The 12,655-nt window shown below is 46.0% G+C and overlaps 1 protein-coding gene across 1 annotated transcript in view; it reads left to right on the top strand.

Annotated features, from left to right (window-relative positions):
- LOC103809969 (transitional endoplasmic reticulum ATPase-like) overlaps nucleotides 1-12,655 on the top strand; it is a gene marked incomplete at both ends in the record, with an annotated part of 15,687 nt that overhangs the window by 1,413 nt on the left and 1,619 nt on the right. Inside the window, 10 exon segments of the mRNA XM_009082843.1 lie at nucleotides 2,454-2,584; nucleotides 4,285-4,420; nucleotides 5,024-5,131; nucleotides 6,853-6,986; nucleotides 7,220-7,355; nucleotides 8,371-8,483; nucleotides 9,147-9,311; nucleotides 9,419-9,541; nucleotides 10,648-10,860; nucleotides 12,475-12,654. Coding sequence (XP_009081091.1) covers nucleotides 2,454-2,584; nucleotides 4,285-4,420; nucleotides 5,024-5,131; nucleotides 6,853-6,986; nucleotides 7,220-7,355; nucleotides 8,371-8,483; nucleotides 9,147-9,311; nucleotides 9,419-9,541; nucleotides 10,648-10,860; nucleotides 12,475-12,654 — 1,439 coding nt within the window.

The raw sequence follows: 12,655 nt of genomic DNA, 5'->3' as shown, positions 1-12,655 counted from the left end.
TCTGCACAAAACCCAAACATAGCCCCATACTAGCCTCTGTGAAGAAAGTTAACTCTACTTCAGCTCAAACCAGCACACCTGCCTAACAGGAGAACATGTTTCACATTCACGGATAGCCTGTGTGATAGTGTCCAGCCTCAGTGGCTGATTTTTTTTGTGAGATCCAGAGGCCTTTTCCCCCGAGGTGAAATTTCAAAATGTTGGAGGTAACCACTGTCCTAGGCACTTTCCCATACTATTCCACACACCCTGCCACTCATAGCTATCCATCGTCTGGACACATCTCTGGATAATGTTCTTAAAGACTATTAACCTTAAACGACCTGAACCACATTCAGCAACATGCTGGTTCCCATGCCAGAATTCCATGGGCAGTTTGGGCAGTGCTCTCAGGCACATGATGTGGTCCTTGGGGCTGTCCTGTGCAGGGCCAGGAGTTGGACATGATGGTCCCTGTGTGTCCCTTCCTACTCAGGATGTTCTGTGATAAGGACCAGGTTGGTTGCGCTTGTATTGAATTCTGAAGTGCTACTGTAACCAGCCTGGAGAAGGACATGAGGAAGGAGCTGTGGGAAAGGTGCAGTTACCAACAGTTCCCAGTGGATGGCTCCCGAAGTACAGAGGGGGTGGCAGTGCTCACTGCGGGCACCCGATTTGCTTCACGACCAGCAATGCCATCGTAGCATAAGCCACTACTGCAAAGAACTACACAAAAGTAACCTAAGCCCAGGCACCACCCTTATAGTAAAAAGCTTCTAATATCTGACCTAAACTTTGCCTCCTTCAGTCTGAATTCATTACCCCTTGTCCTATCACTGCAGTTCCTAATAAAGAATCCCTCTCTGGTTCCCTTCTGTTACATGTGGTGTAACATGCTCTGTTCAGATTTGTTGTAACCTCAACCATTTGTGCCCATGTTGGGTGCCAAAAAGGACTATTGTCCTTTAACCCCAGCAACCAGCTACCTACCACACATCCACTCATTCCCCACCCGGACATGGGATGGGGAGGAGATGAGGAAAAAAGTGAAAACTTGTGGCTTGAGATAAAAGCAGTTTAATAATTGGAACAAAGTGAAATATAATAATAATGATAGTTATAACGATAATTGTAATTTAGAAGGGGGAGAATGAAACCTGAGAAAGACAAGTGTTGTACAACACAATTGCTCACCACCTGCTGACTGATGCTCAACCTGTCCCCTAGCAGTGCTTGGCATCTCCCAGTTAAATCCCTAGTTTATATTCTGGGCATGGCATTCTGTGGTATGGAATACCCCTTTGACCTGTTTGGGTCAGCTCTCCTGGCCATGGTCCCTCCTGGCTTCTTCTGCACCTGCTTATTGCCAGAGCACAGGACACTGAAAAGTGCTTGATTTAGGGTAAGCTCAGCTGGGGAACAGCTGAAACATCAGTGTGTTATCAGCATTATTTGTGTACTGAGTCTAAATCACAGCACTGAACCAGCTACTGAGAAGAAAATTAACACTATCCCAGCTGAAAACAAGACAAGTACACCAGCTGGCACCTTGACTGAAGGGCCCTACAAAGGAGCCAGAGAGGGACTCTTTATCAGGAACTACAATGATAGGACAAGAGGTAATGGGTTCAAACTGAAGGAGGGGAAGTTTAGGTTGGATATCAGAAGAAGGTCAGCACTGAACCAGCTACTGAGAAGAAAATTAACACTATCCCAGCTGAAAACAAGACAAGTACACCAGCTGGCACCTTGACTGAAGGGCCCTACAAAGGAGCCAGAGAGGGACTCTTTATCAGGAACTACAATGATAGGACAAGAGGTAATGGGTTCAAACTGAAGGAGGGGAAGTTTAGGTTGGATATCAGAAGAAGGTACTGTGAGGTGAGGTTGGTGAGACATTGGAACAGGTTGCTCAGGGAGGCAGTGGCTGCCCCGACCCTGGCAGTGTTCAAAGCCAGGCTGGATGAGGCCTTGAGCAACCTGGTCTAGTGGGAGGTGTCCCTGCCCAGGGCAGGGAGGTGGGACTAGATAATCTGTAAGGTCTGTTCCAATCCCTCAGATTCTGTGATTCTATGATTGTTATTGTGGAGGCAAACAGTTACAGCTAGTAGCAACTAGTTATAATAAATTCAAATTGAATTTTTATTAAGTATGGGCTTTTTGCCTGTTCTAGAAATGTTAAGTTGAAACTGAATGGAAAAGAAATGTGATTCCTTGCCTTTGTGTTTTGAATTTGGGCAGGGTATTCTTTTCCATTGTTTGCTAGTTTTGTTTGCTGGTTTTTACTGGATGAAATTTGAGAACTTAAGCAGTGCTTGGGTGGTCACAGCAGCTCTGAAACTTAACATCTAGAACAGTGCCAGCAGTGTCTGCCTGTGACCCACTTCCTTGAACCCTGGGGCTGCTGGAAGTATTTGGGTCAACATTTTGCAGATGCTGGTTGCAGCAGGCCACTGATGTGTGGGATTTTACAGGTGACATCTTCTTGGTACGTGGAGGAATGCGTGCAGTGGAGTTCAAAGTGGTGGAGACAGATCCAAGTCCGTACTGCATAGTGGCTCCAGACACAGTGATCCATTGTGAAGGAGAGCCCATCAAACGAGAGGTGAGCAGAACCCTGTCATGAGGTTCTCCTGCTGCATCCCCTCTGTCCAGTCTGTTTCCAAGCCAGTGCTTGAGGGCAGCAGTGTTTTCAGTTCTGGCATTTTGTGTATTGAATGTAATGGTTAGAAACTCCAGTTTCGGGAGATAAGCTGCTGATGAAGGCAGTCAGAAAAGATGTACTTCCAGTGTCCTTCCTTATGTGCTGAGATACTGCCAGTGCATGGGCTTGCTGACGTGCCACGCTTTGGTAGCAGCTCTTTTGCATCTGCGTCCACGTATCTCATGCTGGATTTAAACGCATCTTTTAATTCCGATGTTCCCTTGATCCATAGCAGGGAGAGCGAACAGTGTTGCTAAATTTCATGCCATGTCAAAAGAAAGCAATTGGTACTTTTTCAGTGAGAAATTTGAAATCCACAGATGGTTGATTTGGAAAAAGAGAATTCTTCCCCAGTCCCTTAAGGTGTCTAGCCTTGAGTGTCACTGCCTTGAGTGTCACAGCCTTGAGGCAGCCTGAATGGCCTATCTGACAGGTCTTGGCCACCTTATTGCTACAGAGTAGGAAATCTCAGGGAAATGAGCTTCATAGAATAAGTGCCTTTTTACTGCCTGCGGATAGGGTGAGTGCTGGTTTATGATTTGTATTTCTTCTGAAACATTCACCTCTGTGACACCTATGAGATTGCATCTGGGCACCCAGTGGATCCAATGTGGGCCCTTCAGGACACAGCAGAGACAGATAGGAGCAAGTTCAGCCAAGGCCACCAAAATGATAAGGAGTTGGAGGAAAGAATGAAGAGGGACTGGGATTGTGGGATGATGCAGCCTGGAGAAGGGAAGGCTTACTGGCAGCTGCCTGATGGGAGGGAGTAAATGACCAGGCTCTTCTGAAAGCTGTGCCCAGAGACAGGACTAGAGGCACTGGCATAAGCTGAATCAAGGGAAATTCCCAGTAGATAGTTGGAAAAATGTTTTGCCCAAACTGGGAGCAGGGCCGGAGAGGGTAGGAATCTCCAAACCAGGAGACCTTCAGTGCTTGATAGCTCCAGCCCCTGAGTGACCTGCTTGAGGTAGGTGGGGCTTGGACTGAGCCCCTGTGAGATTCCAGGCTACGTTATTGTACTGGTTTAGCGTGGCTTAATGTTACAGGTAGCTAAGGCCACTGTAGGTTTGCACAGCTGAGTGAGTGGATGCTGTGAAGGAAGAGTTGGCTACAGCTGATCTTGTCCATATGCCTGGAACTTAACAACGTTCTATGCTAATTGGAGTCAGTCCCAAAAAGCAACACTGCATCTGAGAACTGTATGGCAGGTAGAGTATGTCAAGTAGTTAGATGCAGCACTTTCTGCCTGAGGAGTAAGTGTGTTTTATACTGACGTTGTCTGTTACTTCTGTTAGCCACATCAGAGGGTCACAGAGCTTTTTTTCTGCTAGAGTCTCTAGGGAACCTGCACCTTTCCTGTCATTCCAGAGGGTGGGCTTCAGTAAGGTAGTACTGCCTGCAGGCAATTCCTTTTGTATGTCTGGGAAGACAGAGCTAAGAAACAACTGTAGAAGACTAGGAAGACTTGGAAGTGAGAATATCAAGACAGCAAAGAAATGTCTGTGAGCCAAAACGAGGATTCCTGGCTTCTGTACCCTGGGAGGGATTGTTGAACTATTGTTTTCACTTGAATGTTTGATATATTTCCTTCTGCACAGGATGAAGAGGAGTCACTGAATGAAGTGGGCTATGATGACATTGGTGGCTGCCGGAAGCAGCTGGCTCAAATTAAAGAGATGGTGGAGCTTCCCCTCCGACACCCTGCTCTCTTCAAGGCCATAGGGGTGAAGGTAGGTCCCCGTGTGCACCAGGTGGATGAGTGGCCTTGCCTTGGCAGATGACTCTTGAGGATGGAGGTTTAGGAGACATTGGAAGTGGAATAAGTAATTTGTGGCAGGGTTTTTTTTCCTAATGCTGATATTAGGAAAGTATTTGATTACATGTTTGGGACACAGACTGAAGTGCTGGCAGCCTGTAAAGCAGAGTGATGCTTTGAATCAGCGTTGCCAGTTACTGGCAAGGTTTTTGTTGTGTGTCATGCGAAGCAGTAAGGGTGTTGATAGCAATGCTGGCATGACAGCTGTTGCATGAGTTTGCATCACAGTTTCAGACTAGCTTTATCAAATGCTCGTGATTTCACTGTGAAGCTGCTTAAGCATTCAGATACTACTCAACATGTAAGTCCTGATGCTTTGAATCAGCGTTGCCAGTTACTGGCAAGGTTTTTGTTGTGTGTCATGCGAAGCAGTAAGGGTGTTGATAGCAATGCTGGCATGACAGCTGTTGCATGAGTTTGCATCACAGTTTCAGACTAGCTTTATCAAATGCTCGTGATTTCACTGTGAAGCTGCTTAAGCATTCAGATACTACTCAACATGTAAGTCCCTTGCCTTTCAGCCTCCACTCCACGTGGGATCCTGCTGTATGGTCCTCCTGGCACTGGTAAAACACTGATTGCCCGAGCAGTGGCCAATGAAACAGGAGCTTTCTTCTTCCTGATCAATGGTAAGTTCTGTGGCCTCAGATCTGTGTACTCATTCGTCCTTCTTATGGTAAGGAATGGTGTTAATAGGGCTTGTATACCCACATTGTCTCCCTGACATCCTTCCTTTACCTCTTTCAAGTGTGCCTCTGGGGACACTTGGAGGCCATTTGTGTGGAAGCGCCTGTGCTGGCACTTTGCTGAAGCTCTGTTGTGTTGTAGCAGGGTGCTTGGAAGATAGGTCTGCAGCTCAGGAACTTGTGGTCTGTTAGTCTGTCCATTTATGTTGGTGAGGGCAGAGCTAGCAGGGCTTTTGTTGCTGCCACCATGTTGCATTCAGAAAAGAAGTTCCTGCTGTGGATTTCTCTTTCCTCTCAAGTAAAGCACAAGACCTGTTTTGTTTTACATAATGTTAGTTGGAAGGCACTTCCCTGAAAGCTATGGTGAGTTCTTTGGTACTTAGCTACAAGTGACAGAACCTTCTATTGATAACTCTCACCTGTAGCAGTTGAGGTGGTTACTGGTTTATGTCCAGTAAGGACTAAATTCAGAGTTTTCCTCACTGCTTTTCTGTCCCACTTTAGTCAGTGCAGGAATAACTGAACATCTTCACTGAAGGAGTGCAGCTTTTCTTATCTGGTTTCAGTCATGTAGACCTGTGACTTCAGTAGCAAGGGAGAGTATAACACAGCACAGCAGTGACCAGCAGTAGGGAAGTGACTTGCTTTGTGTCTCAAGATAGTGGATGTAAATGGTTTCAGCCATATGTCACCCTTGTCATATACTTCTTGGAGTGTGTGGAAGCTGTCAGTGAATGCTAATGCACCAGCCGGTTCTTTAGACACTTGTACATCTATTGCATAATAAAAATAGCATTGTCAGAGTTAGTGATGAATTCTTTGTCTGCTGGTCCCAGTCTTGAGCGGCAGGCAGTGTCATAGACAGAGCTGGTACGAACTAGTGAGTTACCTGCAATGAAACACTCAGAGTACCTGCCCATCAGTGGCTCTGCATCTGGCCTGCTTCAGTCAGCTGGCAATTTTGCACTCCTGAGGGTCAGTTGTCTTCTTGGATCCTTCAGATGCACACATTCTCCTCATTACCACTCCTGTCAGCACAAAAAACCCACAATAATCTAGTGTTCAGCAATCAGGGGATCTCAGGGGAATGCTGTCCTTCATTTTGGGATCAATGTGTTTACACACTTTTATTTCTTTTTATCCTTTGAGAGGAGATGGGGGTTGTGTTTTCATTGGTTTGTTTTGGTTGGTTGGTTTGTTTTTTTTAACTCATTCATAGGATCTTAGAGGTAAATGTACACCTGTGTAGTGTAAGCTTAAGGCAGCTTCACAGGGATTTTTCCTTCTCTACCCTGATAATTCATCACTATATAATTTGATTGCTTCTCTTGCAAGCTAGGACTGGCATTAACAGTGTGTGGTGGCACATTACAGAGAAGCTCACCAAGTGTGAAATAGGGTAAGGAAAGAGGCAGCTAAAGGTAGCTCATTACTAGTGCTGCATTCTCTTAGAGTAAACTGAAAACACCAAAATAATGATAGAAAGTAATTCTGCATGCTGGTCTTGCCTTTCAGCTGCAGATTTAGTGAAATTGGTCGATAGTATTTGCTTTGGCTTGAAATACAGCTTGTCCCATGTGAATGTTGTACTAAAAAGAATTAAGCTGCATGTTTTTGAGACTAGCTCCCTCTCCGCTGGATGTCAAAGTGTCACTGTTTTTTAGGTCCTGAGATCATGAGCAAGCTGGCTGGTGAGTCTGAGAGCAACCTGAGGAAAGCCTTTGAAGAAGCAGAGAAGAATGCCCCTGCCATCATCTTCATTGATGAACTGGATGCCATTGCTCCTAAGAGAGAGAAGGTAAAGAGAGCCCATATAAGGTACAGTGGCAGTACCCTTTTTAGTAGCAGCTGGCATGAATCTCTGTGTCTGACTACAGAGTAAAGCAGTGTTTACTTAACACCTGATTTCAGTTGGACATGAGAAGGATCAGATACAGTTCACAATGTTTGTTACCATCTTGTGCCTGTTGCCTGCTCCGATGCTCTGCTGCTTGTGGTAGAGCTGTTGGTCTAACTGCTGCTTTCTCACAGACACATGGAGAGGTGGAACGTCGCATCGTGTCTCAGCTGCTGACCCTGATGGATGGCCTGAAGCAGAGAGCACACGTGATCGTTATGGCAGCCACCAACAGACCCAACAGCATTGACCCAGCACTCAGGAGATTCGGTAAGTGCACTGCCATCTCTTTCTTGTGTGTCACCTACTTTGTTCAGGCCATGCTTCAGGGGCTCCAGAAGGACTGAGCGCAAATTAATGCTAAACATTTTCTGTATGTTACATAAACTATTGACTTGTCTCCATTTGCTTGCTAGAAATTAATTTCTAGGCTTCCAGCCTTTGGTCTCATTTTCTGTGCCATGTTAGGTGAGAGCTTGTAGAAATAATACTTTAAAGTGGAAAAGTGTCTAGCCTCTGTTAGGTGAATCTATTTCAGGACACACTTAAGGAGCCTAAGGGGTTATTCATGCCTTAGATTACAGAAGGCTCTGAATTATCTGATTTCTTTTATTAATGAGAAGTACAGTAGTTTCTGAGATTCAGGTTTTCAAAGCGTTGCATTGTGAATGAATGTCTGGTTATGACCTGCTGGTAGAGCCTGTAATAGCAAACCTGTTAGGTGTGCAGAGGGAAATGGCCTCCGAAATGTGTAGTGAGCCATTTGAAAGCACAGCTGTGGCTAGATGAAAAATACAGGTACACATACCTTAGTAAATACTGCAGGGATACTGTGGTTTCCTGCCTCTCTGGGTTCTTGTGTTTCACCACTTGGGTACTGTGATTGCTGTGAAAGTTCTGAAAAATTACATCTCTCACTCATCTTGTGACGAGGACACAAAGGTAGAAATAAACAAACTCATCTCATGGTATGTTAGTTCAGGGAAACATATTTCCCTAAAAATGAGGCTCAGAAAAAGTTACTAAATGAGCAATCATGTGTCATACGTAATCCTGAACTCTGGTTAATACAGTAGTCTCACTTTCCCTAAATGGCTGAAGCCTATTTTCCTTCTCTGATCTGACTCTGCTACTGTGCTGATAGATGCTGCAGAGAAACCCAAAGCTCTGGCATTTTCTGAAATTACTTGTGCCATGTTTCATGTTGTTCAGTCAGAGGAAGGTAGCAACTGCAGCTCCTCTAGTGTGCAGAATCAGCAGTTTAACATGTGTTTGTACTTCCCAGGTCGTTTTGACAGAGAGGTAGATATTGGTATCCCAGATGCCACTGGGCGCCTGGAGATCCTGCAGATCCACACAAAAAACATGAAACTGGCTGATGATGTGGATCTGGAACAGGTGAGTAGTGTGCTATTAGGGAAGCTTGTCTGTGCAGGCAGATGTTCCCGGTGCTCTGTTTTGTAGTAGAAGAGTTGTTAGGGCTTGATACCAAATACGTAATTGCTCAATTAGTACAGCATGAAACTGCGTGAAAGTGTGATCTCTGGGGTTTCTTTTGACCGGTTCACCAACAACCAGAAGTCCTCACTCACTCACTAGTTAAGAATGGCATGGCTGAGTGAAACAAATGTGTATCGTTCCAGTCTGTAAGTGCCTTGCCTTGTCCTCCCAGGTTTGTTTGCTGTGGCATTCTCTTTAAAAGACCAGCAGGCTTGAAACGGCTCACGCACAGCTGGGTGAGCTTTGTGGTGTGACACCACCTGTAAGCTGGATGGTTCCTGTCATCTCTGAATGCAGAACTGGAGTCTTCATGTGTGCAGAATATCTTTCTGCACACTATCTGAACTCCAGATGCAGTTTTGATGTCTAGTACGCGGTGGAACAATAGTGTCTTTGCCTGTTAAACACGTGGTAGTGCATGTCTTGAATCCGCAGCAGAGCTCTGGAGGACAGCAGAACCAGAGCTTTGCTGCAATTCCCAGCAAGGGACTGGAGCATGTGTTGCCCTTGCAGAGCCCTTGCTTGTATCCCTGTGAGTCATAGTCAGTGCTCTGCTTTCAGGTGGCAAACGAGACCCATGGCCATGTTGGTGCTGACTTGGCTGCTCTTTGCTCAGAAGCTGCTCTTCAGGCTATCAGAAAGAAGATGGATCTCATAGACCTAGAAGATGAAACCATCGATGCTGAAGTGATGAACTCATTGGCTGTGACCATGGATGACTTCAGGGTAATGCAGGAGTGCCCCTCTTTCTTCTGGGTGCAAGTAATTGCTTCTCTGAGGCAAGTGAACATAACATGTTAGAACTCCTGTAATAACATTTCTTCTCATGACAGTGGGCTCTGAGCCAGAGCAACCCTTCTGCTCTTCGGGAGACTGTGGTAGAGGTCCCACAAGTTACCTGGGAAGATATTGGTGGTCTAGAAGATGTAAAGAGAGAACTCCAGGAGCTTGTACAGGTAAGGCTTTACGATAGACTTTTTGCTTAGCCAGCTTGAAAGATAATTGTAATAATAAAATCCAGAACATCTTCAGTCTTCTGTTTTGGCTGTGAACAGGATGAATGCAGGGGGTTTAATGGTATCTGCTTGTAATGGACTATCCATACCACGCTGCTCCATCTCAGTGAACTTGGAGAGGAAGGTCCTGGGAAGCAGCATCAGACTTTCTTGAGCTGAGTCTACAGTGACATTTTGGGTGGGTGTTGTGCTACATGCAGAAACAGCCACAGTTCTGTTTCTCTTAAGTGGAGACCAGGAGTGGTTGCACTGCTGAGTGGTGGCTTTGTCTGCCAAGCGGTGGATGAAGATGCTCATACAGAGAGAGCCTCTGAAGGGCTTCCCATCAGCAGTAGCACAGGGAGTGGTGAGATGTATTTGTAAAACCCTCTAAAAGAGAAAGACTGGAACAAAAAGTCATGAAAGGTCTGTGGAAGCTCCTGGTGGAGGCACTGGCATGGTTTGGGTTTGATACGTTCCTGCTTTCAGTTGGCACTGTAGAAACATCCTGTCTGGAACAAAAGAATCTAAATTTCTGTTTAGATGTCGGTCTAATATTCTGATGTTAAAATCATCACCTGTCTGTATCTGACCTCATTGCTGAGGATAAAGGCTCACATCAGACACCTTGCCTGTCTCTGGAGAGCAGAGCAAATAGGTTAGGTAATGAGCTGTTCCCTTTTGCTTCTGCAGGGCAGAGTGAAGCTGAGGTTAAGTGTGCTGGAAAACTACCTGAACTGGTGCTTAGTTCCTAGAGGTAAATAGGTTGTTTAGGGCATTTTTCCAGCTTAGCCATGGTGATTTTGAATTAATGGACTAGCATCAACTTAAAAACTGCAGTGGCACCAGGCAGGCAGGACCTTGTGTTTTTAACCCACCAGGAATCTCAGGTGGTGTTTCTGGTAGGAGGAGAACCAAAACTGACTCAGAGAAAGGTGTCCCTGCCCATGGCAATGGGGTTGGGCTGAAGGATCTTTGGCGGTCCCTTCCCAGCCAAACCATTGTGTGATTGTAAAGTACAGTCCTGTTTTGGTCATCAGAGAGGTTTTTCTTTTGTTTTCCTTCAGTATCCTGTGGAGCACCCAGACAAGTTCCTCAAATTTGGCATGACCCCTTCAAAAGGGGTTCTGTTCTATGGCCCACCTGGTTGTGGTAAGACACTGTTGGCCAAAGCCATTGCCAATGAATGCCAGGCAAACTTCATTTCCATCAAGGGGCCGGAACTGCTCACCATGTGGTTTGGCGAGTCTGAGGCCAACGTGCGCGAGATCTTTGACAAGGTAAGTGTTTCTTCTACACCCTGTGCTATGTTTGCGCTGAGGTACCCCCAGAACTCTGTCTCCACTGCATCTTGTCTTACTGACCTGGTTCTCACGTGTGTCTTCTGTGTTTTCCCCACTTGCCTGAGAGCCAGAGCAGCTCTCCTGGTGTTAGGGAATGAATCCTCTTCAGCAGCATAGTGTTGAAACTGCTTTCTTTGACAGTTTGCAGTTTGTCTGTTGTTAGAGGGTGATAAATACCCAGTGCCTTTGGCAGAGGCTAGGGTTAGGATGGCACAGGTATACTTCACATCCCTGAAACCTTACCTTAACATCTCATTAGCCATTGCCATGTACAAATTCTCAAATATCCTGTGGGTTCTTGTCCTGCAGTATAGAGGAGCTCGCTCCTGCCCAGTTGCTCTCCATGGATAGTGTAACCTCCTGTCGCAGAAAGTGTCTGCATGGATTATCCTCAGAATCCTTGCTCTTGTTGTCAGGGAAGGTGCTGATAGAACAAAGTTGAAAGGACAGTGAGAAAGAATGAATTAATTTAGAAGGAAACCTCAGAGACCATATTGTCCAGCGGTTTGTCTGGAGCAGGAAGATAACTTGGAACTTCAGTCAGTTTGCTCAGTGCCTTGTGTTCTGGACTGGACACATGTGAAGGGTGGAGAATCCCTGACTGTGGGAGAATCTCTGATTGCTAACAGACATGTGAGCAATCCAGCCTTGCTAGCAGGGCCTGAGCAAGCTGCAAGCCAAGCTGTTCAAGGACACTGCTGCAGCTGGAATGTGAGAAAGAAGGCAGCAAGATAAGCAGCTCCTGGGTCTGGAATGCAGAAGCTGCAGATGGTTAGAGGTGGAGAACAATGATTGGGGCATTTTATGATTGATAATGTTAGTAACCAATTATGTTGTGTATAAGGTGGGCTAGTAATAGTTGTTAACCAATGGTGAGTGGGCACTTATAATAGATGGGTATATGAGAATCACTTAGATAAACAATAAAGGTCTTTTTTGCACGTGATTAATGGCAGCTGCCTCTTTGTACGTGAACTCCCACACCTGTCCTCTCTGGACCTGTGCTGTTGCCTGAGTGCTCTCATTGGGAACAATTTTTTCTCCTTATTTCTCACTGGGATTTTCTCTGCAGCTGGTTGTGCCTGTAGTCTTTCTTCTTTCACTGCACACCATGAAGAAAGACCCAGTTCCCTTTCCCTGTAACTACACATTAGGTAGCCAAAGACAGCAATTGGACTTCCTGCTTCCATTGGATATATTTTGCTTACTTGAGTGCCTGAATAACCAGGTGCCTGACATCCCCAGGTCTTGCAGGGAAAGTTCTAGTCCAGCAAAATGTCTCCAGCTTTCCCTCTAGGTGTTGGAGTTACCTCCCCTCTGACTGGTTCAAAATGCTCCCACTTCGAGGAAAATCAGCTTGTTCAGGAGAATTTAACTGAGGATTTGTGTGACAGGGACTGTTCTGGAGCAGCTCTTCCAGGTTTTCCTTGAGGCAGCAGTGCTCGGGTGCTCCTCTGAGCTGCTTCAGTGGTAGGGGAAGGCTTAGTGTGAAGTGTGCTCTTTGTTAGGTGGTATTAGCATGGAATCATGGTTCCCATTTGCTCTTTGCAGGCTCGCCAAGCAGCCCCTTGTGTGCTCTTCTTTGATGAGCTGGACTCCATTGCCAAGGCCCGAGGTGGGAATATTGGCGATGGTGGTGGTGCTGCAGACCGTGTCATCAACCAGATCCTGACAGAGATGGACGGCATGTCCACCAAGAAAAACGTCTTCATCATCGGTGCCACCAACAGGC

Source organism: Acanthisitta chloris, unplaced genomic scaffold (genome assembly GCF_000695815.1).
Source record: "Acanthisitta chloris isolate BGI_N310 unplaced genomic scaffold, ASM69581v1 scaffold3939, whole genome shotgun sequence".
NCBI lineage: Eukaryota > Metazoa > Chordata > Aves > Passeriformes > Acanthisittidae > Acanthisitta > Acanthisitta chloris.
This window is presented reverse-complemented; position numbering and strand designations above follow the sequence as displayed.